This window comes from Ovis aries, chromosome 25 (genome assembly GCF_016772045.2).
Source record: "Ovis aries strain OAR_USU_Benz2616 breed Rambouillet chromosome 25, ARS-UI_Ramb_v3.0, whole genome shotgun sequence".
NCBI classification, from domain to species: domain Eukaryota; kingdom Metazoa; phylum Chordata; class Mammalia; order Artiodactyla; family Bovidae; genus Ovis; species Ovis aries.
This window is the reverse complement of record NC_056078.1, coordinates 3,512,136-3,539,160: the sequence shown is the minus strand read 5'-3', so window position 1 is coordinate 3,539,160 and position 27,025 is coordinate 3,512,136. Positions and strand designations below refer to the sequence as shown.

The following is a 27,025-nucleotide window of genomic DNA, read 5'->3' as shown; positions in this document are numbered from 1 at the left end:
GAGAAAATACAATGTAAAGTCAAATTTATGAACTGCTGCTTCGTTGTTGGATGAAGGCACATGTCTTAGTATCATACAGTCTCAAAAAAGTTGAACGCTTACTTAACTTTAAGCTGGAAGGAAACAAGGGCCTGATTAAACCTCAACTTTGGTCTTTAATGAAATTTTCATTTATATGCATGTATATTTTTCAACTTTATTATGCACCAAATCTGAATATAGCCGTGAACTCTAGAGCAGGAAAAGCTTGAAGGCGTATTAATGTAACAGTACAAAACTGACCCAGGTATGTATGTAGTTGGGGCACAAGCTTAAGGTGAAGTCATGAAAAAGATAGTGTCCTAAATCTTCCTTGATCTGCTTTTCTTAGTTAATTTAGCTTTCCAAATTAAGCTAAATCCTCTTCTCTCCGATCTTCCTGTTTTTAACTGTCCTTCTCAGGGAAGGAATAACAGCCCAGCTCTTAGAAAAGTGTCTCCTAATAGGAGGCTGTTAGGAAATAGCCACCCCCTTCCTGGGAGTGCCTGTGGCTGAAGGGCCATTGAGGTTTTAAATCACCTGACTACCCAGATCATGTGAAGGAACGATGGATTTTAAATTCTTGAGATTTGATCTTAGGCTTGCTTACCTTAATTTTAGGGACACGGTTTCAGGATCTATGAATAGTCTCAGGGACTCCCTTTCATTGTACTTCTTGGATGAGAGAGGTTTTGGTAATCTTGTTTGATTGTGTGATTTTAAGCATTCCTAAAAGAAATTGAAGATGCTTACTTTCAGGAATGGGAAGGCAGTCAAATTACCAGCCACCGTATAATGAGCAAACTCAGTGTGCTGTTACCAGCTTAGGCTCAATACAGACATGGTCACAGTAATTTTAATCCTATGAAGTGGGTAGTATTATTCTTACTTTATGTTTGAGGATGTTTTAGCTCCTAGCTGGCGAAGACCTACCACTTACAATAACCTAGCTGGGATTCAAACTTAGGTCATTCAGACATCAAGCCTGGTGCTTTTTCTACCATACTGAATATGGGGAGGATATTAAATGAGAAGATACAGATTGCTTAGCACACTATTGGAACTAAATTTGCTGTACATATTTTGTTGAGAGCATTAGTCTTGTATGTGAATAATTGTAGTTTCTGTTAGGACTATATAAACAGTTGTATTAGGTGACTATACAGTATTTGTTTCAGTTAGTGACTGAAAAGCCAGTTAAATTTATCTGCCTCATCATGCTTATTTCAGTATATCTCTCTCTCTTTAAAAAAAAAAAATTATTTTTGGCTGTGCTGAGTCTTCATTGCTCTGCGGGCTTTCTCTGGTTGTGACGAGTGGAGGCTACTCTCTAGTTTTCATTACTGTGAATTCTCTTGTTGCAGACTATGGTCTCGGGTGCACGGGCTTCAGCAGTTGTGGTCCACGGGCTTAGTTGCCCCATAGCATGTGGAATCTTTCCAGACCAGGGATCAAACCTGTATCCCCTGCGTTGGCAGGCAGATTTTTAACCACTGGACCACCAGGGAAGTCAGTATAACTCTTAAGAGAGGCATAATATGGGTGCTATATATTCAGACTGAATAACAACAATGTGATTGCAAGAGAGGGTCTTCAGTTAAGTGTTTTATTGTCCTTTACAACATTATGGTGACTCTGAAAGGTACTTGCCTTGAATATGCAGTATTTTTCTCAGATTTTCACAGCAGCTCTGTAAAATATCTAGGTTGTTGGTGTATTATACCTGTTTATAGATTAGAAAAGTTAGGTCACTTGTTGGTAATCCTGCAGCGTGTGTGTGTGAGTGAGTCTCAGTCATGTCCGACTCTTTATGACGCCTTGGACTGTAGCCTACCAGGCTCCTCTGTCCATGGGATTCTCCAGGCAAGAGTACTGGGGTGGGTTGCCATTTCCTTCTAATACTGCAGCATACCCGGACTTAAATTCAGGTTTTCTGACCAAGATTTGATGTTCTTCATTTACATTATCTGTTCTGTATGGTCTTTGTATATGTCAGGGCCCGCTAATGAGATGATGTATAATTTATAATTGGCTATGGCTCATTTGGTATTTTTTCCAATTTCTCCCAAGTTTCTGCTTCCGGTATGCTTATCTGGCCTCTGTTTGTCCAGCTACTTTAAAAGAGGAACTGGAAGGGAAGGATGAAAAAAGGACAGGAACGTGAAGGAGAAAAACAGGAACATGATTGTAGTCACTGAGCTCCAGTTTCCATTTTCTCTGGTCCTTTTTTGGGATTTTCCTCCCTTCTGCCCTAAAGCTGCCCTTTAATTCTTTAATTAATGGACTTTAATGCTTTTTCACACCCTTTCTTTTGTCAAGACGACTTGCTGTGGTGTCCAAGAGGAGGGAATCATGGCCTACTGATTGTGAAGAGTAACGTTGTATGGGCTGCAAGAAATCATAGGTGCCTTTAACTTGTGGGGTAGAGGAAGAATAATACAGAGGAATGCAAGTCCTGGGGAAACGAGGAACTGTTCAGTACGAGCTTCCTAACCACTCTGAAGGAAACCATTTGCCTGTTAAAATAAAATTGCTAGGATCGTATACATATTTTTCTAATTTTGTCTAAAGCTTACTCTAGGGAGTGATAAAACAAGACCAATAAGTAGCAGATTGTATTCCTGAGATTTTTCACCAGTCCCACAGTTAATTGGGCAGCTCTAGCTGATTCTGGCTTTTAGAGCAAAGGACCGACCTGATCCTTTATCATCACTACCACAGAGATGTGGTGTCAGTCCTCTTAGATCCTGCGAAGAAAACCAAACAAGACTGCAGTGCGTGGGCTCAGTAGTTGGGGTTCCCTGGCTCTAGAGCTTAGACTTCGTAGCTGTGGTGCGTGGGCTCAGTTGCCCTGAGGCCTGTGGCTTCCTCCTGGATCAGGGATCAATGTCTCCTGCATTGGCAGGCAGAGTCTTTACCACTGAGCCACCAGGGAAGCCCCTGAAAGAATAGTCTTAGTAGGCTGTGACAGACAGGTTCAGCTCTGTAGAAAATACGTTCTGTATGGTGAATTAGTTTACATATAGGGTAGTTTCTTTAATTCTAAAGGAGTTTTATTTTAAATTAACAGATTGTTGTTTAAATGTGTATAACTCTTCTCTACTATCTAATAAGCCTCAGAAATGTCCTGAAACACCTTAGTCACACAGGAGGAGGCCATCTCAAGTCAGAAGCATAGTGGACTTTGTGCTGCGGTGACACCTGGGTTGGCTCCTGGATCTGCCAGGGTTTCTGTGTCCTTGAGCCAGTTGCTTAATCTTTCTGCCTTTTCTGTCTCTCAGGCTTCCTGTGAGGAGTGTGTATAATCATGTGTGTAAAAGCACTTTTTAACTGTAAAGCACTGTGCAAAACTCGTTAACTTTTCTCATTTAAAAAAATTTCCCCTTTTCTGATTTCTTTCTTTAAAAGAGTTCTTTGCTTTTCTTGTCTTTCTCTCTTTAAAAAGCTGGAGGAAAAAAAGACTTAGAATGATCACCCATGTTTTACTTCCCCCTATACGCACACACACACACACTCACACACTCACACACTCACACACACTCACACACTCACACACTTTTTTTTAAAGAGAGGAAATGAGTCCCAGAGAGGTTAAGTGACTTGTTCAAGGTCAGAGGGCTGGTGAGTGACAAAACTGACTGACTTTTGACTGACTTCATTCTTGTATCTGCAGCTTGATGCCGCATCTCCTATAAAAGTTAACTCTTCCCACTTAACTAATTTTGGCGTGTTTTGTGCCGTTTTTGAGGCTGTGCTTGAACATTTATGACTTCCTTCTCCCTTTTATTCCCATCACTCTGCGGTTTGTTTGGCTTATCTGATAGTCTAGTTAGAATTTCCCTCCTCTCTCTAATTCCTCCCTGACTACCCTAGGTGTTCTTTGTTCACCTCTTTTTTTTGGCTCTGCTGTGAAAGCCATTTTCCCTGAAGCAGGCCTACTGTCTCTTACTTCCCTAGTTGGAACTGTCTTCCTGGTTTGTGTTTCTGATTTATGTGTTCATTCTCTGCTTTCCTTTCCCCTTTTTCCTCTATCAGGCATGAAATCTGTCTTTGTTCATCTTCTAGCATGTTTTCTGAAGCCTCAGCCTTCCCAGTATGCCCTTGGATTGATGTTATCAGCTTAGTTGTTTTTATTTAATTTTTCTCTTTAGGCTTTTAAAGCAACACCCACTGTTTGAGTCTGCCTTTCATTTGCACACATTCCTGGACAGTGTTTCATAGATGCATTTTAATGCTGCGTTTATATTCTACCTCCCTTTCCACTTTGCCCTTGTTTCTGCACTGGAAACATTGTGACTACAGGATGGCCTTCAGATCATATTGAACCATATTCGTAGCTTGCTTGACTCTTTCTGTTCCAGCTAAAAACTTTCCGTTCTGAAAAACAAAATGAAGAAACAATTAAAAAAAAACAACTGACAAATGATTAACCAACGTCTTCCCATACAATGGTTTGTTTGATACCATATTTCTTAATCCTGACTCTGAATTGTTCTGCGGTCTTTATTGGAATGTTTTGTGTTTCAGTTATCACACTTTTTCAGAACCAAGTCACAGTTTTTATTTCTTTTTTAAAAATGTACCTATTTCTTTCTGGCTGTGCTGGGTCTTCGTTCTTGCGCCCGGGCTTTCTCCAGCTGTGATGAGCAGGGGCTCCTCTGGGCTGCGGTGCGCGGGCTTCTCACCGTGGTGGTTCCTCTTGCTGTGGAGCGCGGCTCCAGAGAGTGTGCTCCGGAGGTGCGGTGCAGAGGCCTCGTTGGTCTGCAGCATGTGCGATCTTACCAGATCAGGGATTGGACCCGTGTCCCCTGCACTGGCAGGTCGATTCTTAACCACAGTTTTATTTCTGAAGAGCTTGGATAGTATCTGTACCTTCTGTCTGTTTGCTCATAGAAATCACTATAAAATTTTCTTAGGTTTGGATTTTTCATTTTCTTTATTTAGTGTCCCCAATCCAGTTTCTTTTCCAAAGCAAAATACATGTACTCATGGCTCCTCGTTGTCATATGCTCTGAGTCCCGTCTTGGTAATCTTTTCATTTGTTTGTTGATTCACCAGATAATATGAAATGAGTGCTTTCTGTGTACAGGTGCTATCCTCCGAGCTAGGAGTGCCTGAACAGCGGGAACAGAAACGCCCCTATGCTCACGGAGCGTGAATTCCCCTTGAGGTGTGGGTTGGGGAGAGGGAGTTAATAAAGAGACGTGTAAGTAAGTACATGGTGTGTTAGATGGTAAATATTAAGACAAGAAATTGAACTGGATAAGGACCGAGTGATGATCAAGGCGGGTATTCTTTTACATAGGATTGGTTACAGAAGACTTGAATGAGGTGAAGGGGCCTGGGTTCTAGGGAAACGTGGGAGAGCATTCCAAGTAAAAGTATTAAATCGCCAGAACTGTGACCCTGACGTGGAACGTGCTTGGTTTGTTCAGAAAACAGTGAGGAGAAGGTCACTGCGGTCACAGTGGAGGGAGAGAGGGAGAGAGCATGATAGAGGTGGGCAGTGAAGAAGGGGCTGGGAAACGGTCATTTCATGGAGCATTTCGACTTGAAGCCACGGCGAGAGCCCTGGGTTCTGTGCTGGGTGCTCTGGGAGGCCGCTGGAGGGTTTTTCTGGAAGACCTTGGTGGCTGCTGTGAGAGAGTACACAGGAGGGAGCAAGAGTGGAGGCAGGAGAAGCGGGGAGGAGGTGCTCGCAGCAGCCTTGGCTCTAGGAGGCTTTCGTTAGAGCAGTAGCTGCAGACCTGCAGATATTTTGAAAGCAGAGTCAGTGAGATTTATTGACGGATTAGATGGAGGAATGAGAGAAAGGAAGGAGCTGAGGACGCCTCCAGGTTTTGGCTTGAGCAATTGGAAGGAAATAATTACTATTTTATCTTGCTCTGACTCTCCTGCATTTCTCCTCTTGCCCCACTTTTTAACCTTCCATTTAGAGCAGAAATTGTTGACACTTTTTTCGCAGCCAAAGCCAGAAGAAAAAAGTTCCATGCTCTACTTCTCCACATTCCTTCAAGCTGGCGGTGCTCACTGCTCCCGCTGCTGACCTCCCCGCAACGCCTCCCCTTTCCGGAGGCTTTCTGGCGGCTTGGCTCCTGTGCTCCACGTGCCCGCCCTGGGGCTGCTGTGGGATCCCTGCAGGATGTCTTGAGGCGCTTCTGGTGCTGTCCACATAGCGCTGTGCTCACTCAAGATGGCTTGTAGATATAAATCCACGTGAAAAGAATTACACAGATTCTGAAATTTAGGGAAACACTGGAGAAAATTGGATGGTTCAGCGTGAGAGACAAGCATGCTGCTGCTGCTAAGTCACTTCAGTCGTGTCCGACTCCGTGTGAACCCATAGATGGCAGCCCACCAGGCTCCCTCGTCCCTGGGATTCTCCAGGCAAGAACACTGGAGTGGGTTGCCATTTCCCCCTCCAGTGCATGAAAGTGAAAGGTGAAAGTGAAGTCACTCAGTCGTGTCCGACTCTTAGCGACCCCATATTATAATATAATTCTAATAAAATTAGGAACAGAACATCTTCATTTAAACCTGCTGTTGGAAGTAAAGTCCCTGTAGAAAATTGAGGGAGAATGACCATAAAATATAAAAAATAATGCCTGATACATCGGTGCAGACAGCTGTTTTCCGCCTTTCTGCTTCCCTTCTCGCTCCTCTCAGTACATCTGTGGGCTCTCTGACTGGTTTATGCTCCCACAGTTCAGATCGCCCACATCCCTTTGCGTCTAGCTTAAGTCCCATTCCCCTTCCCCGTACCTCCCTCAACTCTGATCCTCCACTGATCTCGCTTTTCTCAAAAACTTTATGTATCTTTTATTCCTGAAGTATTTTCTCCAGAAAGTTCTAAGGACAAGGAACTGTCTTATACTGTTCTGTCTTACGCAAGACAGAAAACCTTTCGTTGTTCTTGTTATTTATTATTCACATGTTAACATTCAGTGAACTGCCCTCAACCTGCACCTCTCTCCTCTGCTGCCCCTCTTTTCACGTCATCTTACTACAGTAAGACTTTTTGAAAGTCTATGAGCGTTTTCATCCTATTGTGGTCAACTCTCCTTTCTATACTTACTATGCTATTTCTAGTCCCTATTTTCCTGATAAAAATAACCCAGGCCAACATGGCCTGAACTATTTTTAACTGCAAGTACTGGGAGAAAGTTCTGAAAGTGAAGGGAAGGTACCGCCACTGTGGTAGAGCCCTACACATCCATTAATCTCTTGGGGAAAGGTATGTGCATCTTTCTTCCTTCAACCCCAGTGAGAATCCCCAGGGAACATGTGTCACTTCAGAACAAAGCTACTACATAGTAGACTCGATGAAGTGACCTCTCACACACTCCTCTTGAAGCTGGTGCCTAGCAAGCTGACACTAAGCTCATCATGTTTATACCATGGGACTGATGTGCAAAGTAAGTTTTTCAAGAGCAAAATCATCATAGTTTTGATTTGGTTTTAGTATTTGGTAATTTATTCAGAATTTCAGATCACATTACAGGAGGTTTAAGAGTTGGTTTTTTTTTTTTAACAAGAGAAGGCATGAGTTAAACAAGATGAGAAATATTTCTTTATGATCAGAAAATCTTTGGGTTTAGCCATATCCATGCGTTCAGTCAGCTCCGGGGAGCCGGTTGCTCTGCTTGTGTTAAAGGAGGCAGTGCATGTGATGGAGACTGTGCGGTATAAAGGTCATTCGAGTTTGGTCTTGAAGTGCATTCATACATTTTATGCTTAGAAAGAATTTCACTTTCCAATTTTGCTTAACTTTGGTATTTAAAATGTATTTTCATTCTCTGAGAACAATTTTTTAGGTGGAAGAAAGAAGCCTGAAGATGTAATATTTACCACAGATAATATATGTGCAAAGAATGCGTGTAGTTTTGGATGATTATAATCCAGAGTATTTGGAATCGAATCTCTAAAAAAAATTTTTGGCTAAAAATCACGTATGGTAATAAAATCGAACCCTGTCCAATAGTTTACAGGGTTCCCCCCCACCAAGATAATTACATACACTTGTTCGTAGCTTTCTTTTGTATCTGGACCCCTTTAGGGATCTAATTTTAGCCATGTACCTTCTTACTCTAAAAATGAACATACATGCCTGTTTTGCCTATACTAAAGCCAACCCGTAGATCCTGTAGTAAGAATCTGTTTTAAGACGAGTTCTAAAGAACAAAACAAAACATTTTTAAGCATTTCATGTCTGGTTATGGTTTATTCAGTTGCTGTTGTTGCTCCAGGTCCACAGAACTATGCTTTGAATCCCCTCCCCCATCCCATGAAAATAGTCAATTTAAGTTATGGAGACCCAGATAAAGGATATATTTTATAACTTAAATCTAGTGGTGTATTGCGGACATGACTGAAGCGACTTAGCAGCAGCAGCAGCAGTGGTGTGTATGTACAGACTTCTGAAAGATGTTTGCCTTGTACTGTCTGGCTGTAAAACAGAACAGAGTTAACTGGTGTGTACCAGGATGGAAACCATGACCTCAGCGAGAATGCCTTCCCAGAGGACATACCTCCACAAGCACGTCTGCTAGGTTATCCTTGCTTTAGAATTCTGGATGTGCCATTTTGGCATAAAAGACTGAGGTTATTACCAAAAAATAATACTGGATTATGATTCTTTGTCTTCTTTCCCTTTACACTGTCTTGTTTCCTACTCCCACTGAATATGTTCATGTATGTTTCACTTTTTTTTTTTTTTAACTCGTAACTGGCATGTTAGTAAGATTAAATCTGAATTTTAAAAAATATAGAAACTGTGGTAGTAATAGAGCACTAGGGCTGGGAGTAGGGAGCAGTGCCCTCATAACAGAAATGAAACTAGACTCATATTGGTTGGTTTTGTTTTTATTAAAAATAGTTCCTGTAGCTGTTAGATTTGAAGGATCTCTTGATAGTTTTGGTAGAAAATATTTTAAAGATGTGTGAGAATAATTTGTCTATCCTATTTTCAGGAACCGTGCTTTTGTGTTGCATAATAACTGTGAGCTTGGTCTCTGATATAAAGATCCTTGCAGGTGTTTCTTTGTCTCAGAAGTGTCTGGGGACAGGGGTGATTGCTGATAGAAGCCAGGAGTGGGATTCGGACCTGCTCGCAAGGCAGTGCTTGTCATTGGGCTCTCTGAGTGCTGAGCAAGTCACTCAGCACCCCTCCCAGCCTCTTTGTCTCTGAAATGGGAATAATGCTGACCTGATTAACAGGAGAAGTGTTGAATCATTGGTGATTGTAAGAAGGTGACTGACTTTTTCACGCTCCGCAGTGCCTTTTCGATCACTAAGCCTTGGTCTTGGCTCTCTTCAGCTCTACACCTTTGCCTCCATTCATTGTGTTGGTACAGCTTTCTTGTTGTTCATTTGCTCAGTCGTGTCTGATTCTTTGCAGCCCCAGGGACTACAGCACACGAGGCTTCCCTGTCCTTCACCATCTCCCGAGCTTGCTCAGACTCATTTCCATTGAGTCAATGATGCCATCTAACCATCTCGTCCTCTGTTGTCCCCTTCTTCTGTCTTCAGTCTTTCCCAGCATCAGGGTCTTTTCTAATGGGTCGGCTCTCCGACTCAGATGGCCAAAGTATTGGCGCTTCAGTTTCAGCATCAGTCTTTCCAATGCATATTCAGGGTTGATTTTCTTTAGGATTGACTGGTTTATCTCTTTGCTGTCCACGGGATTTAGCATCATCTTAACATCACAGATTCAAATTCAGCTTTAGATTAAGAATTCTTAACTTGCTTTTAATGGGATTCATACGTGCCTGCTAAGTCTCTCCAGTCTTGTCTGACTCTGTGTGACGCTGTGGTCTCTAGCCTGCCAGGCTCCTCTGTCCCTGGGATTCTCCAGGCAAGAATACTGGAGTGGGTTGCCATGCCCTCCTCCAGGGGATCTTCCTGACCCAGGGACTGAACCCGAGTCTCATGTCTCCTATGTCTTCTTCATTGGCTGGCGGGTTCTTTACCACTGAGCCACCTGGGAGACCTTTTAATGGGATACCAGAACCATATTTTTATTTAAAAGGAATCTGTTGTTACTTAGGCAGTTGGCTCATAGCCTTGGCATTGTGGAAACAGACTGGTCAGTTGATAAGGGCACCTTGAACTGAATTTCAGAAGTTGTGTTACACCATGGGTAATGAAATAACTCAGTCTGAGGGACACCTGGATCAAAGGCTCTTTCTCTCCATGTTCTCCCCTTTAGCAGAATGAAGTCAAATGGCAATGGATATTTTATTTATAATCATTAACTGAATCATTTAAGGTGCATTTAAAAAACTGAAACCTTTACATGTTAATTTTAGAGGTAGTCATGCATACAAATGAGCAAGTACCTATAAAGTGATTGGATCATATCTCACACAAAATATACAGCCTCGTGTGCTGTAGTCCATGGGGTTGCAAAGAATCAGACACGACTGAGCAAATGAACAACAAGAAAGCTGTACCAACACAATGAATGGGGGCAAAGGTGTAGAGTTGAGGAGAGCCAAGACCAAGGCTTAGTGATCAAAAAGGCACTGTGGAGTGTGAAAAAGTCAGTATTTTTATAGTTATTATGATATAAACATAGGTTAGATCATTTTGTAATTTGTTGATAGTATTTATCTTATATATTTATCTTATATATTATATATTTATCTTATATAGGCTATGGAGCTTTTAAAACAGCTTGAGAAGGTAATTCTTCCTTCTCTAAAATAATGAGGGGGGTTATTGGAGTAAGCTATTTTTCAGTCATGCTTTATGTCTTTTGTACCCTTAGTAATATTATTTTTTGGCTATTATCATTTTGTAGAATTACTTTGGTGTTTGCAGTGTTGAATTTGACTCATAATAGTTGTGCTTCTAGTGAAAAATGCATTTTAAGAACCTCGTGTTATCCTCGATTTAAAAAAAATTGCTTATATTTTTCACATTTTTTCCTAAAATTGATCATTTTTAACAGTTGAAACATGAAACCAGTAAGATATGAACTATTTTAATATATTATAGGAAACAACTGTTTTATGTTGACACTAGACAAAAATATTTGTTTACAAATAAAGCTTATTTGGAATAGAGAATTGAGAGGAGAGTGAAGTTAAATTGCATATGTCCACAGCTGTACTTTTTTTTTTAAGAAAAATATGCTATCTAGATATAGAAGAGTAATTTCTTGGAATTTTACAGTACTTTTTATAATTTAATATATTTAGATTAAATACTTGGTAATTTCGTGCTTGCTATCTTTTCAGTTTGGAAATTGCTGTATATCTTAACTGTAAAGATCTTACATATGAAAGAAAGATTGCTGCTTTATTTGTCATTTTATATGTTGTCTGATAATAAAAAAAATGAATTGCTTCAAAATACATGAAGGCAAAACTAATAGAATAGAAAGGGACAGTAGATAAAAATTATAGGTGGAGATTTCAATACTTCGTTCTAGTAATTGTTAGAACCAAGCAAATAGATTATCAGCAAGCACGTATAAAATATTTGAACACTGTCGGTCAACTTGACCTAATTGACAGCTGTTGAACACTCCTCAAAATCACAGAGTAAAATACTTGCTTTGTGAACACACATGGAGAATAGACCCTGTGCTGAGCCATAAAACAGGTCTCAGTGGACCTGAAAGGACTGAAGCCATTTAGAGGCTGTTCTTAGACCACAGAAGAATTAAGTTAGAAGTAAAGAATAGGAAGAAATACTGCAAATCTCATATATGTGGAAATTGAAAAACATATTCCTAAAAAATCTATAAGTCAAAGAAGTAATAGATATAGACATAGAGGTCAATGGGCAGGAATAAGAATCTAGAAATAGACTCACATTGAAAACATCAGTTGATTTTTGTTGTTGTTGCTGTTTACAAAAACACTAAGCAGGATAGTATTTTTTTTTTTTTAGTAAATGGTTTTGGAATAGGTGGATATCTATATGGAAAAAGTAAACATGACCTTTACCTCACTGCATACACAAAGAATTAAGTCAGAGTGGATCATTAACCTTAATGTAAGACAAACATTTTTAAAAGAAGATAAGAGAAAATCTTTATGACCTTGAGATAGGCAGATTTCTTAAGGCAAAAAAAAAGATGAACCATAAAAGAAAAAAACTGACAAATTTAACTTAAAACATTAAAGCAGTTTGCTTATTGAAAAACACCATTAAAAAAAAAAACAAGTCCTTTTAGGAGAAAAGGGTTTTATATAATATGTTATATATATATATATAGAACATATCTGACATAAAATAATAATATGTGTTGTATTTATAAAAGATATCTGACAGAAACTTTTATCTGTAATATAGGAAACTTTCATTAAATTCAATAACAAGGAGGGAAACTGCCCAACAGAAAAATAGGCAAAAGATTTGAAGAGATAATCCACAAAAGAAAATATGTGAATGACCGAGTACTTGAAAAGATTCTCAACATCACTGGTTATTAGGGAAATGAAAATTAAAGCACAGTGAAAAAGCACTGTACATACGCTATAAAATGGCTAAAATTTAAAATACTGACGATTCCACCTTTTGGCAAGGGTATGAAACAGCTGGAATCCTTATACGCTGATCTTTCATTCATCGTTTGTAGGGATGCAGAATGGCGTGGCCGCTTTGGGCAACAGGTCAGCCACTGCCCCAAAAGTTAAATACACATGAACTCATCATATGACCCTAAGTATCTAAGGATTTCACTTGTAAGTATCTCCTGAGAGAAATAGAAACATATCCAAAGGCAGTATTATTCATTATCATCAAAAATAGAAACAACCTAAAATGTCCATTATCTGGTGACTGGACGAATAAAATGTGGTGCACCATACAGTGGGACACTCTTCAGCCGTAAAATGAACCACTCTTTTATGCAGCAACACGGATGAATCTCAGAAGCGTTGTGTTCAGTGAAAGATTGTACCATAAATTATTTAGCTCCTTGTGGTTGAAGTTTGGGTTATTTCTGATTTTTTTGCTATGACAATTAGTTCTGCATCAGATATTCTTAAAGGGGAACCGTGTGCATTTTAGTAATGTTTTTATAAGAAAAATTTCTAGAAGTAGTAATAGAATTGCTGAGTTGAAGATTTTTGTTCCCTTGCATTGCCAACATTTACTTAATGTTTGTTATGTACCACACACTATGATAAGTGCTCCTTCTGCCCAGATTTTCTTGTTTAATTTTTACAAGAACTATATGAAGTATAGGTACTGTTATTTCCTTATATTACAGTTGAGGAAACTGAGGCACAGATTAAAAAAAAAAAAGTTCCAAGTCACACAGCTAGAGACTTACAGAGTCAGGGCACAAAGTGGGATGGTCTGACTCCAGAGCTTGACCTCCTGCATACGACATATGAAGTAGTTTTCTGTTTATGCATGTTTTAGGGGAATTGTATTTACTCTTAGGTTTCCTACCCATTACAGAAATTTCTTAATTTTAAAACACTGGGGATAAGGCAAGCCTTTCTTTTTCCTAACTGAAATAATTTCAGAAATGCACTGTTGGAATGTTGTTTAAGATAGACAAAGTCATATTCACAAAAAATACCAGTTGTTCACTTCAAGGAACACTGTTTTGACAGTACACAAACGCAGCATACAGTTCTTTGGGCAGGTCAGTTTTTTCATGCAGGTCACAGAAGATGCTGGTCAAGCGGCAAAATTAACCTTTACTTAGATTGTGGTTCAGTCGTGCTGCTGCTGCTGCTGAGTCGCTTCAGTCGTGTCCAGCTCAGTGCGACCCCGAAGACGGCAGCCACCAGGCTCCGCCCTCCCTGGGATTCTCCAGGCAGGAACGCGAGTGGGTTGCCATTTCCTTCTCCAGTGCATGAAAGTGAAAAGAGTCGTGCAGTTGTGTCTAACTCTTTGTGATCCTGTGGACTGTAGCACGCCAGGCCTCCCTGTATCTCACCATGGGGAGGCCTGGTGTGCTCCATTTTCAAATAGGCCATGTATGCAAAAGAGGTAGTTCCTTTAAGTGTGTAAGCTTTGCACTGGAATCGTGTTAATGTCAGCAACCCACTATAAATCTTCTGAATCAGAAGTTTTGAATCCTAGGTGAAGGCCAGATGACTTTTTAAAACTGAATAGAGTTTCTAATTCATTTTTGGTTCTGAGAAAACTTATGTAAGGTATATTCTTGATCAGTAAGAGAGATTAAAAAAAATGTCACATGTCATGTCTCAGATACCCAAAGGACATTTATTAACTATTCTAAATACTTCTTAACCACCAATAAGTTAGCAAAAAGAAATCTTTTGTTAATGAAAGCAGCTGGTTTACATTTTTTTGATTATATTAATCCCATAAATTAATGTCCTCTCATCTTATTTCTCCCAGGGCTTTTACTAGTAGGTGATACTATCTGCCTTCACTTGGTCATCATTTATTTATTCCTTAACCTACTTGTAACATGACACGTGCTTTCAAGTGATGTTCTAAAAGGAAGGAATGTTTTTAAGTTATTGCTCCTCTAGTACATGAGCACCTGTCCTTTGCTGTCTCCTGCCTTTATTCTCCTTTGTTACCCTGTAGCGCTTGACTGGAGGGAGTGTGGTATAACTGGTGAAGAATGTAGGGTTCAGAGGCAGAATGCCTGGATCCTAAGCCTTCCTCTGCCATTGGCTAGCTGTGTGATGCTACCAAGTTACCCACCTTGTTTTCCCATTTGTTCCATGGGATAACAGTAGTACTCATGTCGTGATTGTGGCGAGGACTAAATGAGTATGAAAAGCGTTGTAGCTGGCACGTGGTCAGCTATCAGAATTCTCACCTGTTGTTATCCACCCGTCCCTTTTTCTTTCTCTTTCCTTAGCTGACATGATACTGCACTGTTCTGACTTTCTTCATTCTCAAACTATTCCTTCTCTGCTGGCTTCCTTCTAAGTGCAGGTACTTCCCTCTCTTTGGCATCAGCTTTCTTCTCTTTACACGTGGTGTGGAGATCGGGCACTGGCTTTGCGATCTGGCATCAGCTTTCTTCTCTTTACGCGTGGTATGGAGATCGGGCACTGGCTTTGCGATCAAGTAGACCTGGGTTTCAGTTCTACCCCTGCTGCGTATTAACTGTATGACCTCCAATTTTAACCCGAATCCTTTCTGAGCTCAGGTTTTGTTCTGTAAATTAAGGGCAGTTCCTTTTTTCAGGATTATTGGGAGGATTACACGTAACAGAATCTTCAGGATAGGGCTGAGCTGATGGACCTGCTGCCTCGGCTGTCATTTCTGGCTTGTCTCATCCACTTGATCTCATCCAGTTCTGTATCTTCAGATACCGTCGCTGAACTTTTGATTCTTAATTCTGTTTCCCAGGTTAGGTTTTCTTCTCCCACTGTGTGTACACTGTGTGTGTACTTCCTGTATGTCTTACTGGTATTTTAGAGTTTTCCTCTCTGATACCAAATAACTCCTCTGTCATCTTCCCTCGGAAACTCGCTCTTCATTGTGTGTCCGTTGCCGGTCATCCTCCCAGTCATGGCGCCTTAGCACTGGACTGGTTCGTACCTTGTTTCAGCCTGTCTCTGCTTCCTCTTCCAGTTTGGGTTCCACTCTCACCAGCACAGCACTGGACTCACACGCCCATCTTCGGCTTTCAGTTCGCACTGTCCTTTTGTGTCTGTTTCCCAACAGCTGTATATGTCATTTCCCTGTTGGCAGTATTCCATGTTCTCCCTAATCCATCCTTTACTTTTATCTTTACATTCATCCTCCTAAGGTGGACGTCAGCGAGGTTTTCCAAAAGGGTTACATGTTTTAGGCTTTGTGGGTCAAACATTCTTTGTTGCAGCTGCTGAACTCTAAACGGGAAAGCAGCCATAGGCACTGTGTAAGTGAAAGAGCATGGCTGTGTTCCAGTAAAACTTTATTTACAAAAACAGGAGGTGAGCTAGCTTTGGCCCATAGGTCAGAGTTTGCTGACTGCTGTCCTAAATGACAAGTCAGGTTATTGTCAGTGCTTGCTTATATGACTTCAGGCATTCTGTAGCTTGAAAAATAAATCTGAATTCCTTAGCTTAGTGCTTGAGATCTGCCTCAAGTTAGCTTTATTTCCCTTTACTCCTTGTCATACATTGTTTATTTTAGCAAATGGAACGACCTGTTCTTTGGACATGCCATGCTTAATTAGGGCATCTCATGGTTCTTTTGTTGGTTAAGGTCTTAGAGTAAGCACTCTGTGTATTCTTTTAAATTTTTCTCCCTCCCTACCTTTCTTTCTTGAAATAATTTCCTTTTAAAAATACTGCCAGGTAGAACAGTCTTCCTAGCGACCTACTTTCCTAGTCTTATCTAAGGTATTTTTTGGTTTTAAGTGTTTTACTTCTCATTGTTTGGAGAAGAAAAATATGATGCAGGGTTCCAGAAATATTAATTCTCATACCAGTTGCTCTGAATGGTAGTTCCTAATACTTGCTTAGTTATTCTAATGTGTGTGTAAGGGATACAGTGGTACATGGAAGTTCTTAGGAAAATAGCTTTAGATCTGATGGGCTTAGAGCTCCCCTGGTAGCTCAGCTGGTAAAGAATCCGCCTGCAATGCAGGAGACTCCGGTTCGATTCCTGGGTCGGGAAGATCTGCTGGAGAAGGGATAGGCTGCCCACTCCAGTATTCTTGGGCTTCCCTGGTGGCTCAGCTGGTAAAGAATCCACCTGCAATGCGGGAGACCTGGGTTCAGTCCCTGGGTTGGGAAGATCCCCTGGAGACGGGAACAGCTGCCCAGTCCAGTATTCTGGCCTGGAGAATCTCATGGACTGTATATGTATAGTCCATGGGGTTGAGCGACTTTCACACACAGTGAAGGACTTAGTGGCGGTTTCTTCAGAACCTGTTTTGACCTCTGTATAATGGTATTCTATTTTGCCTACCTCAGCCTTTGAGATCTTCATTTTTTCCTCCCCAAATATATCAGTATATTCTGAAATATTTGGAAATAAAGTGCAGGCATGATACCTGTTACCTTAGTACGTTATTTTGTATAAGCACACAACTATAATCAAATTAGGAAATGAACACTGATATAATTGTATTATTTAATATACAGATCCTACTCTGACATGGTAGCTTATTCCAGTAATGTCTGTTGTAACAAATGAAAATCTTAGATCATGCATTGCATTCAGTTAGCATGTCTTTGACGTCTCCATTGATCTGAACCAGTCCCTCAGATCTCCTGTTTTATGACTAACATTTTTGAAGTGTACAGGCCTGTTATTTTGTAGAATGTCCTTGAGTTTGGGTTTCTCTGACATTGTCTAACCATTAGATTAGGGTTATTCGTCTTTGTCAGGAATATTATTCAGGTGTTGCTGTGTTCTTCTCAGTGCCTCTTACCAGGAGGCAAGTGATACGGACTTGTGCCTTTACTGAAGAACATCTCTGTTTGATCTTGTGTATCAACTTGGTGAACACATCCCTTATGAGCCCTTGGAGCTCTTCCTAGTAACATTCTAATTCCTTCAGTTAATATTTTTTAGTACTTTCTCTAGACGTGTGCTGGGGGCATAAAGACGAGTAACGCACAGTCCTCATCTTAACTGTACTCACGGTGTCATGCAGGAGTCAGCAGATTTTTTTTTTCCCCAAAGGGCCAGATAGTAATTATTTTAGGCTTTGTGGGCTAGATGGTCTCTGTTGCAGCTACTCAAATCTGTCGTAACACAAGTGGCTAACCATGGAATAGGTTGCAAAATGGAAATTACTAGTTAAGATAAAATGGAACCTTGCAAAAAATGTCTTGTTTATGGTGAGCTTCTTAGATCTGTATCAGCAAACCCTTCTGCTGTTTGCTGGAAAACTTTGACAAGCACTGCTAGGTATTTGGAGCCATGGAAGGATTAGAGGCAGGCAGTGACATTAGATTTTGATTTTAGAAAGTTAACTTGGATGGAATATGGAGAATGATACAGAGCAGGTCATAGCAATCCTGGAAGCAAGGAGAGGAGTCAAGAGGCTGTTAATAGGAATCCAAGAAAAAGATTAAGGACCTCTTTTAAAACAGAATTAATAGAGGTGGAGCTATCCATACATACTTAGCAAAAGATGTTTGATCTAATTGATGATATAAGCAAGGGCAGTGGAGGAGAAGTCAGAAATGATTTGTGAGCTTCTCTAGGGAAATTGGTGGACCGAGGACACCACTTGGTAAAGGAAGGCTATATGAAGAACAGCAACTTGAAGGCCAGGGAAGGCAGGCAGGTAAGCTGTTTTGGAATTGTTGCGTTTAATAAGCCTGTGTAGATACAAGGGGAAATTGTTTTATAGGTCTAAGGCTGCAGAGACTTAGACTAGACTAGACTAGGGAGGTTAGCATATATATCTTAGCTGAAGCCGCAGGATTGACTGAATGCAGTCCCCTGGAGAAAGCAGTTTTCACAGCAATGATAGTGCTAATTACAGAAGCCTTGTGGGAAACAAAACTCTTCATTGGTGGAGAAAGGGCATGAGGGGAAAGTGTATTGAAAGAAAAGGAGGGAAACCAGAAGACAGTGGTGTTTTTAGAAACCAAGGAAGAATAGAAAATTGACAGTATTAAGTACTGCAAAGAGGGTTAATTAGGATTAGAACTGGAGGCACGCAATGCTTTCATTAAAAAGGTTGGGGGGCATAGTTTGGGACTTTGCTTGCGGTGATTTCAGTGAGTTGAATGGTAGGTGAGAAGATGTAGGCAAGGACCAGTCTTCTTGAACTTGAATCAGTGAGTCATTTGAATATTTTGTTAAAGTAGAAATTCTGAAATCAGTGAGTCTGGGTGAATCCCAAGATTCTGCATTTCCAACAACTTCCCAAGCAGTGGAAATGCTGCCATTCTGAGAACTACACAGACCTACAGTTAACAGATTGTGCATTGACAGCATCCCAGGGCACTGTAGCTAACTCACAGGGGTGCCATGACTATTTTTAAATTTCAAGGGAAGTACAGTAGTATCTCTTGGACACCACACTGTATTCCTTTTGGTGCTGTCATACCTTTGTGAAGCTGGGTTTTCAGTGTTTACTCTTATTAAAAAAAAAAAAAAAAGAAAAGTAAGTACTGCCTAAAAATCAGTATGAAACAGGAAATGAGCCTGATTCCACAATTTGAAAAATTATGCAGTGCCTGACAGATGCTAAATTATTAGGATTTAAGTACTTGCTAAGTAGTTTGGCCCGTATTCCTTAATAAAGTGAACCATCAGATATTTCTTTTGGCCTATGAGTGCCATGAAAAAATTACTGTGACACTAATTACTCTTGAACCAAAAAAATTTGGGAACCATTGGTGTAACTGTTCTTCATAGAAACTTATTGTGGAGCAAAGCAACTGGAGAGTGGATGGTAGCTGAGAAGGGGCTTATTTTAAAGTATTGAGAGAAAAGACAGGTATGTTACCTGCTAGGGGAGGGAGTCGCTGAGAGAGAAACAGATCTGAAGATATAGCAGATAAAGAAAGGTGTTAACTTGGAGTGAAAGGTCTCTGAGGAGATGAGACGGGATGGAATCTGGACCCTGCTTTCCCAAACCTTGGAAAAGGAAATAGCAACCCACTCCAGTATTCTTGCCTGGGAAGTCCCATGGACAGAGGAGTGTGGCAGGCTTATTAAGTCCATGGAGTCACAGAGTCAGACACAACTGAGTACCTTCACTTCCACTTTCCCAAACCTTGCTCCAAACGTGCAGCATTGGTTTGCTGCAAGAAGTGCAGAATCTCACATCCCATTCCAGACCTCCTAAATCAGAAAGTGGATTTTCAGTAAGATTCCTAGGTGATTAAATGCATGTTAAAATTTCAGAAGCACTATATAGGCAGGATTATCCCTCCATAGGAGAAAGAATGACCCTTTTTAAAACTCCATCACCATGTCTTGTACACACCAGCCATTCTGACTGAGGAAAGTGAGTTAATGAGGCCTACAGATTTAGATACATTGTAAGAAGCCTGAGAGTAAGAAGCTGAAGTTTCTACCTGATTGCCTTAGTTACCTCAGGTAAGTAGGAAACATCTCCGCATCTATTGAATTGAAAAGTTGGAGCTGAAATAATGGCTGGAAGAGGTGAGTTATAGAATATCCATTTTGAGGAGTACAAACAAATCGACTAGGAATATAGAAATTGGCAAGCAGTTCTGAAGATCTGGCTGAGGTCAGAGACTACTTTTAGTTGGATAGAGACTACTTTTAGTCTGCATGGTTATAACCTTTTCCAGTGGTGCTGAATAGCTTGGGGTATAAATTTATTAGTTTGCAGGGTGAGGTTAAGGGAAAAATAAAAGGGCTAACCAAAACTCTGTCCTGGATAAAAAAAGAAAGAAATCACAAGGAGAAATATGAGAAGCGGGGTAGAAGGATTGGAGGTCTTGAAAGCCAATGAAAAGGCCACACATCCTGGGTTTGGAGTTTTGCCCTATTCCTGTCTACCAGGAAGAGGTAGATTCTTTCTGTCAGGCTGTAGAGGTCTATCGGGACTTGGTGATTGATTGGCTAACAGGGGAGAATGGCTAGAATGACTCCTGGAGTTCTGGTTTTAGAGGCTGCTTTACAGTGCACTTGTATTAGTGAGGAGTTGCTCTCCAGTGAAGCAGGTGGTTTTCTTTGGATGGGGAAGTGTGGAGTCTACCCATGTGCTTTCTGACTCTATATGAATTTGACCCTTCTGGGCACCTCGTGTAAGTGGAATCATCATGTAGATAGGAATGTATTTTTTCTTTTTAATTAATTAAATTTTTATTGAAGGATAATTGCTTTACAGAATTTTGTTGTTTTCTGTCAAACCTCAGCGTGAATCAGCCATAGGTATACATATATCCCCTCCCTTTTGAACCTCCGTCCCATCTCCTGCCCCATCCCACCCCTCTAGATTGATACAGAGCCCCTGTTTGAGTTTCCTGGCCCATATAGCAAATTCCCATTGGCTAGCTCTTTTACATATGGCAATACAAGTTTCCATGTTATTCTTTCCATATATCTCTCCTCTCCTCTCCCCATCTCCATAAGTTTATTCTCTCTCTGTTTCTCCATTGCTGCCCTGTAAATAAATTCTTCAGTACCATTTTTCTAGATTCCATATATGTGTGTTAGAATATTATATTTCTCTTTCTCTTTCTGACTCCCTTCACTCTGTATAATAGGTTCAAGGTTCATCCATGTCATCAGAACTGACTCAAATGTGTTCTTTTTATGGCTGAGTAATATCCCACTGCGTGTATGCACCACAGCTTCTCTATCCATTCATCTGTCGATGGGCATCTGGGCTGCTTCCATGTTCCAGCTATAATAGTGCTGGGATGAACAATGGGATACATGTGTCTTTTTCAGTTTTGGTTTCCTCAGGGTATATGCCTAGGCAGGGAAGCCTGGTGGGCTGCCGCCTATGGGGTCGCACAGAGTCGGACACGACTGAAGTGACTTAGCAGCAGCAGAGTATAGTGAATCAGACCTAGGTTACCCCATTCTATATATTAATAATATGCTTAATAAACATTTGTTAATGTGACTTAACATTTACCTTAAATGTTTTAGTGGGGATTGCTTGTTTTTTTAAAAAATTAAATTCTTATTTTTAAAAATGTTTTCGTGATGTGTGTGTGTGTTTATTTTGGCTGTGCTGCATGGCTTGTGGAGTCTTAGTTCCCCAGCCAGGGACTGAACCAGGCTGCTTGGCAGTGAGAGAACAGAGTCCTAGCCACTTGGCTGCCTTGCGATTCTCTGTGCTTTATATTTTAATCTCACAAGTGGCTTTTTATAATTAGCTCCAGAACACTTTTTTTTAAAGACTTTTTATGCCATTCTCGACTATGTTAAATTCTAGTTGAATTGTTGCATTTTAGTGTATCTCTATAGATAATGAAATTTTTTTTGTTAATCTTGGATGAACTTTCTAACAGTAGTTTCAGCATCTTATCAAGTATTTCTATAAATACTTTTCTAAAAACCAAAGCAAAATAAAACTAATAGTGCTTCTCCAGGGCTTTTGTTATCAAAGTAATTTATTTGAGGTCACCCTGTTTTTTATTACAATTGGGTATTCACAAAACTGAGACAGTATCCTAAGGTGTCCTTGTGTGAGCTGTTTATTTTAAGCAGTGAGTATTATGTACTAACAAAGTTGGCATTTTTAGAGTAGTAAAAGTTACCAAGTACTGTTTAATTTTGGCATCCATTGTTACATGCTTTGTTATGCCAGTTATATTTCTCTTAATCCCATCTATTTAAAGTTTGCTTTATGTCTTTATAAGAGATGCAATGTAGGATTGGAAATTGGGAGACCCGGATTTTATCCTTTGGCTCTCTAGTTAGATGAGTAACTGAAGAGTTTCGGCCAGGTCTTCATGGTCTCTTCATTTTTAAATTCTGGAGTTTATTTATTTTAAGTCTCTGCTGTATCAGAAGTAGTACCAGATGGAACATACAGTCTTCCAACCAGACTGGAAGATTATGGCAGTCCAGATTTCTGGTTCCCGAAACGGAGAACACTGGCAGGGTGATGTGGTCCATGAGCTCCACAGCTGAGCGGGAGGTGTGGCCGGGACAGGGCGTTCCCGTCTCTGCTGCTCCACACTTCCCTCAGAATACTTGTACCTGGTGTTTATTTGACTAAAGAAACACTGATTATCTTATACAACTTCCCTGGTGGCTCAAACGGTAAAGCGTCTGCCTGCAATGCGGGAGACCTGGGTTCATTCCCTGGGTTGGGAAGATCTCCTGGAGAAGGAAATGGCAACCCACTGCAGTATTCTTGCCTGGATTATCTTATACATATGAGGCATTTTTATTAGGAATGTTGCTAGCTGCCAAGATGCATAAATGAGGGGGTGTGGAGCCTTAAAACGGGGCTCTGGAGCCCAGCCAATCTGGGTGCACAGTCTAGCTTCCCGCTTAGTTCTGCATCCTCAGGTAAGTAGTTGTAGGATTAAATGAGCTACTAAAGATTATACTTCGCATGGTGCCTGGCATATAGGAGGCCCTTGTAGAGATTATGATGGAGGTAGAAAGGGATTAAGATTTACAGAACGCTTTCCTCCATTGTCTTGCTAGGCTCACATCCTGTGAGAGGGATAATTCTGAGTTCTCCAGTGAGGCAGCGGCTCTGGAGGTGTGGGGCTTCTCTTGCGCCCTGCAGCTGTTGGTCTTAGCCAACACTGCTGATGCTTTCTGTTTCCCAGGCAGTGTTTAAGTAGTATTTGTGTCCTAGCTGAGTGGCCATGTAAGTCAGGTGTACTGTCGTTATTTTTACTTTACAGACAGGAGAAATCAGGCACACAAAGGTTTGGTAACTTCCCAGTGACCCAGCCTGTAGAGTTGGGATTTGAGTGCAGGCAGTCTCTGTGTCCTTCTTTATTTTGTGTGGCCTTTTGGCACGGTAAAGAGCCATGTTGCAAACTGGAAAGCTCTGTGTAGGATGGGGTGCTGTTTTACCTGATGTGGAGATTACAGTCCACTGGGGATGTATCTTCTCCACGCTAAACCTGCTCACTTCTCTCATCTGCTAGACGTTGCCCTTAGCATTTCGGCCTTTTTTTCCCCTTGATAATACTGCAGCTTGTCAGTAGTCTTCATCTCATGTATCCCCAGAAGTGGATACAGTAGATCCGTTATACTGCTCAGATGTGGCCTGAGTAGCACAGGATCTAGGAACTGTTTAATACTGCTTAGTGTTGCAGTGGCCTTTTAGCCACGTGGTAACTGGTTTAAGTTTATGGTCAACCTGAACTCCTGGATTTGGGGAGGGTTTTTTTTTTTTTTTTTTAAGCTATCTTCTGGAAATTGTCTTATCCCCATTTTATAGTCTTACTCTGCCTTCCAGGAGTTGTGAGAGTTAAATGAAAGAACGAGTATACAGTTCTTGGCACAGTGACCGACAGGTGGTGGTGATACCTCAGTAAATGGTGGTGGTTTTCCTGTTATAATGTTTATCTAAATTTCTCCTATTCAGAAGTTACATGGATAGATTCTTCTGTTTTTGTGATTCAAGATCATTGGTAATGTTAGAAACTTGTGATCAAGTTGCTGAGCAGCTGTATTTGAGTAGAAATAAATGTAAGTGAAGTGAAGGTTAAGGAAGGAGTGTAGAGAAATGGGAAGTAACATTTGAGAATCATACATTCTCATGCTTCTGCTGTACGTTTTAAATTCTCTTAGGCAGTTTTAGTCACTGTGGTTTGGTTTTGCGTGTTGCCTGTGTGGGAGAAGAAAAGTTTGCATTGCAGCACTATCCTCTGCAAAGCCTTGTGAGGAAGGTGATGTCTGGGGCTCCCCTCGTGGTCCATTGGTTAAGAAGCTGGGCTTCCACTGCAGGGGGTACAAGTTCGATCCTTGTTCAGGGAACTAAGATCCTGCCTGCCGTATGGTGCAGCCAAAAGTTAATGTGATGTCTACACCGCCCCCCCCCCCAAATCATTGATAAAAATATAGATTAGCTAGAGGCCGAGACATAACAGAATCTCCTTCCAGGCAGATGGAGACCTAGATGTGGGATTTTGTCTCACATCTAGAGATGTGGGAGAAGCAGTCTCTTAGGTTTGTATAGCTCATATCTCGACATCATATCAAATACAGAAGAGAGTGTGTGTGTGTGTGTGTGTGTGTGTAATTTTGTCATCCCTTGCAAGTGGAAAGCTATTGAACTTCAAAGTTATTTCTTATAACCTAACAATATTTCTGTCAACCTTTAGCATAGATGGTAAAACTTAACTTCTATATTAAATATATTTAAGTTATTTACATTAATCCCACCGCCCCCTTAGTCATTAATTTATTCAACAGATAGTTGAACACTTGTATTTGGCACAGATTAATAAAGCCTGATTCATACCCTGTAGGAATCCAGAATCTGATTGGGAAAATCCAGAAAGTATTATAATGGTGTCTAGATATGGTAGTTCATAAACAGTTAAGCAGCTATCTTTAGAATGATGTGAAAAGCGAAGAACATTAAAGAACATGACTCACTCAAGGTGATGAAAGTAGAATAGAGATTAAGATTATTTGAATTGGGCCATAATTATTTTCTAAGACCAGATCTGGCTCTTACATTGGGTACACTCTTGTGCAGTGGTTTGGAGAGGCAGAAGTTAAAACAAGGCCCAGACAGATTTACTTGTACAATGTCGAGAGTCACTGCATGACCCACGGAGCTGTGGCAGGGCTGACATGAGATGTGCTATATGCGGGTCCTGTGGACGGGTGTTCTCTCCCGGTAACACTTGTCCTCTCACAAAGGCTGAGGCCTGAGTCTCTGTCAGTCACACCACAGAAGCTTTTCAGAAGTGCTTGACTGTCTGCCTTCAAAGAGAGTTGTGCTGTTGTTGAAAAAAATCAACTCGTAATTGGAGTTATTGATCTCTTAAGTCTTGCTGACTCTATTAAGTTTTAAAATGAATAAAGCATTTAGTGACTACTAAATATCTCTCTAAGCATTAAGGCTCAGGCTAAGTTTAAACGTTTAAGTACTGCATATGAGCTCACTCATTTTGGGAATTTTCTTTAAAAAATCAGATTTTTGTTGTTACTGTTGCATTGATTCTACATCAAGAAAATTAAATATAAAAACCAAACATTTTGATAAACCATAATGAAAAAGAATATGAAAAAAGAATGTATGTATATATATATAACTGAGTCACTTTGCTATACAGCAGAGATTGGTACAGCATGGTAATTAACTGTACTTAAAAAAAACTACAGGATTTGTAATTACAAAAATTAAACTGTTTTTCCCTTTATCAAATAACCGCAAAGAGGACATGGCCAGCCGTTTACCGGCGCCGGGAGAGAGGCGGGCTCTCGCGCTGCAGCTGCACTTTGGAGCTGCTCCGTCAGCCGCTCCAGTGAGCGAGGACCCGCTGAGCTGATGGTGCCGCTGCATCGCTCAGAAGCCTCTGGCTCCGTTAGCCATGCGAGAGAGAGTTAGTTTAAGGAACGCCGACCTTCCGGGAAGCAGCTTTGGGTGTGTCCAGCCTTGCCTGCCGCACCCCTTGCTCACACTTTGGCCCCCCAGTTGCAGTGTGTACGAAGCACACACCTGAGCACATTCACCGCACCCTCCCTTGCCTTTGTGTGTCACTTTTTCTTTTCCTGGAATGTTCTCACTCTCCTCTCTCCCTGGTCAGTTCGTGTTCTTCTTTCAAGACCTATTTGTCAAGAAGCTGTCCCTGATCCCAGCTTCCCCTGATGGTTGGTTGATTGAAATGATTAATTTTCCTTTCTGTTCCACTGGACTGTACGTTCTTCACAGACTGTCTTCCTGCCTCCGAGCAAGTGAGCTCTTTAAATCTCATGTTCAAAACTGGACTCCTCACAAGGCGCCTGCACTGAGGCCATGCCACCTGTTGTCTTTGTCCATTTAGGGTAATTTCAGTTTTCCAGCTTCTCAAGCCAAAAACCTTGGCATTGTGCTCTCTCTTATTCCGTACCAGTGCTTCTGGAAATCCTGCTTATGACTCCTTCAGAACAGATTGAGGATCCAATCACTTCTTAAGACCGTGATCCAAGCAGTCAGCATACTTCATCTGATTTATTGCAGGGAAAGCTTTCTCACTCATCTTCTGCCTTCCACTTGTGCCAGCCTTGGTCTGTTTTCCACATCAGGGGTTGCAGACTTTCTGCGAAAGGCCAGGTGGTAAAAAATTTGAGGCTTTACGGACCAACCCCTCTATCACAGCTGCTTCGTTCTTTTATGGCCTGAAAACAGCCGTAGATGATAATACACAAACACGTGAGTGTTCCAAGGAAACTTGACTTACCTGGGCAGTGGGCAGCCACTCTCCACCTGGCAGCCAGGCTGCCCAGAGCCCTCCAGCGACCTCTCTCTCAGTCCTTTCAGTGGTGTCTAAAGCCCCAGCTCTTCCCCTCTCTGACCTCGTCTTGCACTGTCCACGGCTTTGCTCTCTCATCTCCAGGCACACTGACCCTTCTTTTCCTCACACAGGCCAGGCCCACTGCCCGGAACATTCACTCCTCATCTCCTTCAGATCTGCTCAGATGGGTCTGCTGGACCCACCCCATTAACACCCCAGCATTGTGTTCCCCATTCCTGCCTTGT

The 27,025-nt window shown here is 41.1% G+C and overlaps 2 protein-coding genes across 3 annotated transcripts in view; one reads left to right on the top strand and one right to left on the bottom strand.

Moving 5' to 3' along the window:
- Window positions 1-27,025, top strand: part of EGLN1 (egl-9 family hypoxia inducible factor 1) — a 49,417-nt gene that overhangs the window by 2,418 nt on the left and 19,974 nt on the right. The gene's annotated exons all lie outside the window — the stretch shown is intronic.
- Window positions 131-27,025, bottom strand: part of SPRTN (SprT-like N-terminal domain) — a 69,382-nt gene continuing 42,487 nt past the window's right edge. Inside the window, exon 6 of the mRNA XM_042241159.2 lies at window positions 131-4,395. Within this exon, the coding sequence (XP_042097093.1) occupies window positions 4,334-4,395 (62 nt within the window). The 3' untranslated portion in view covers window positions 131-4,333. The remainder of the gene's footprint in view (window positions 4,396-27,025) is intronic.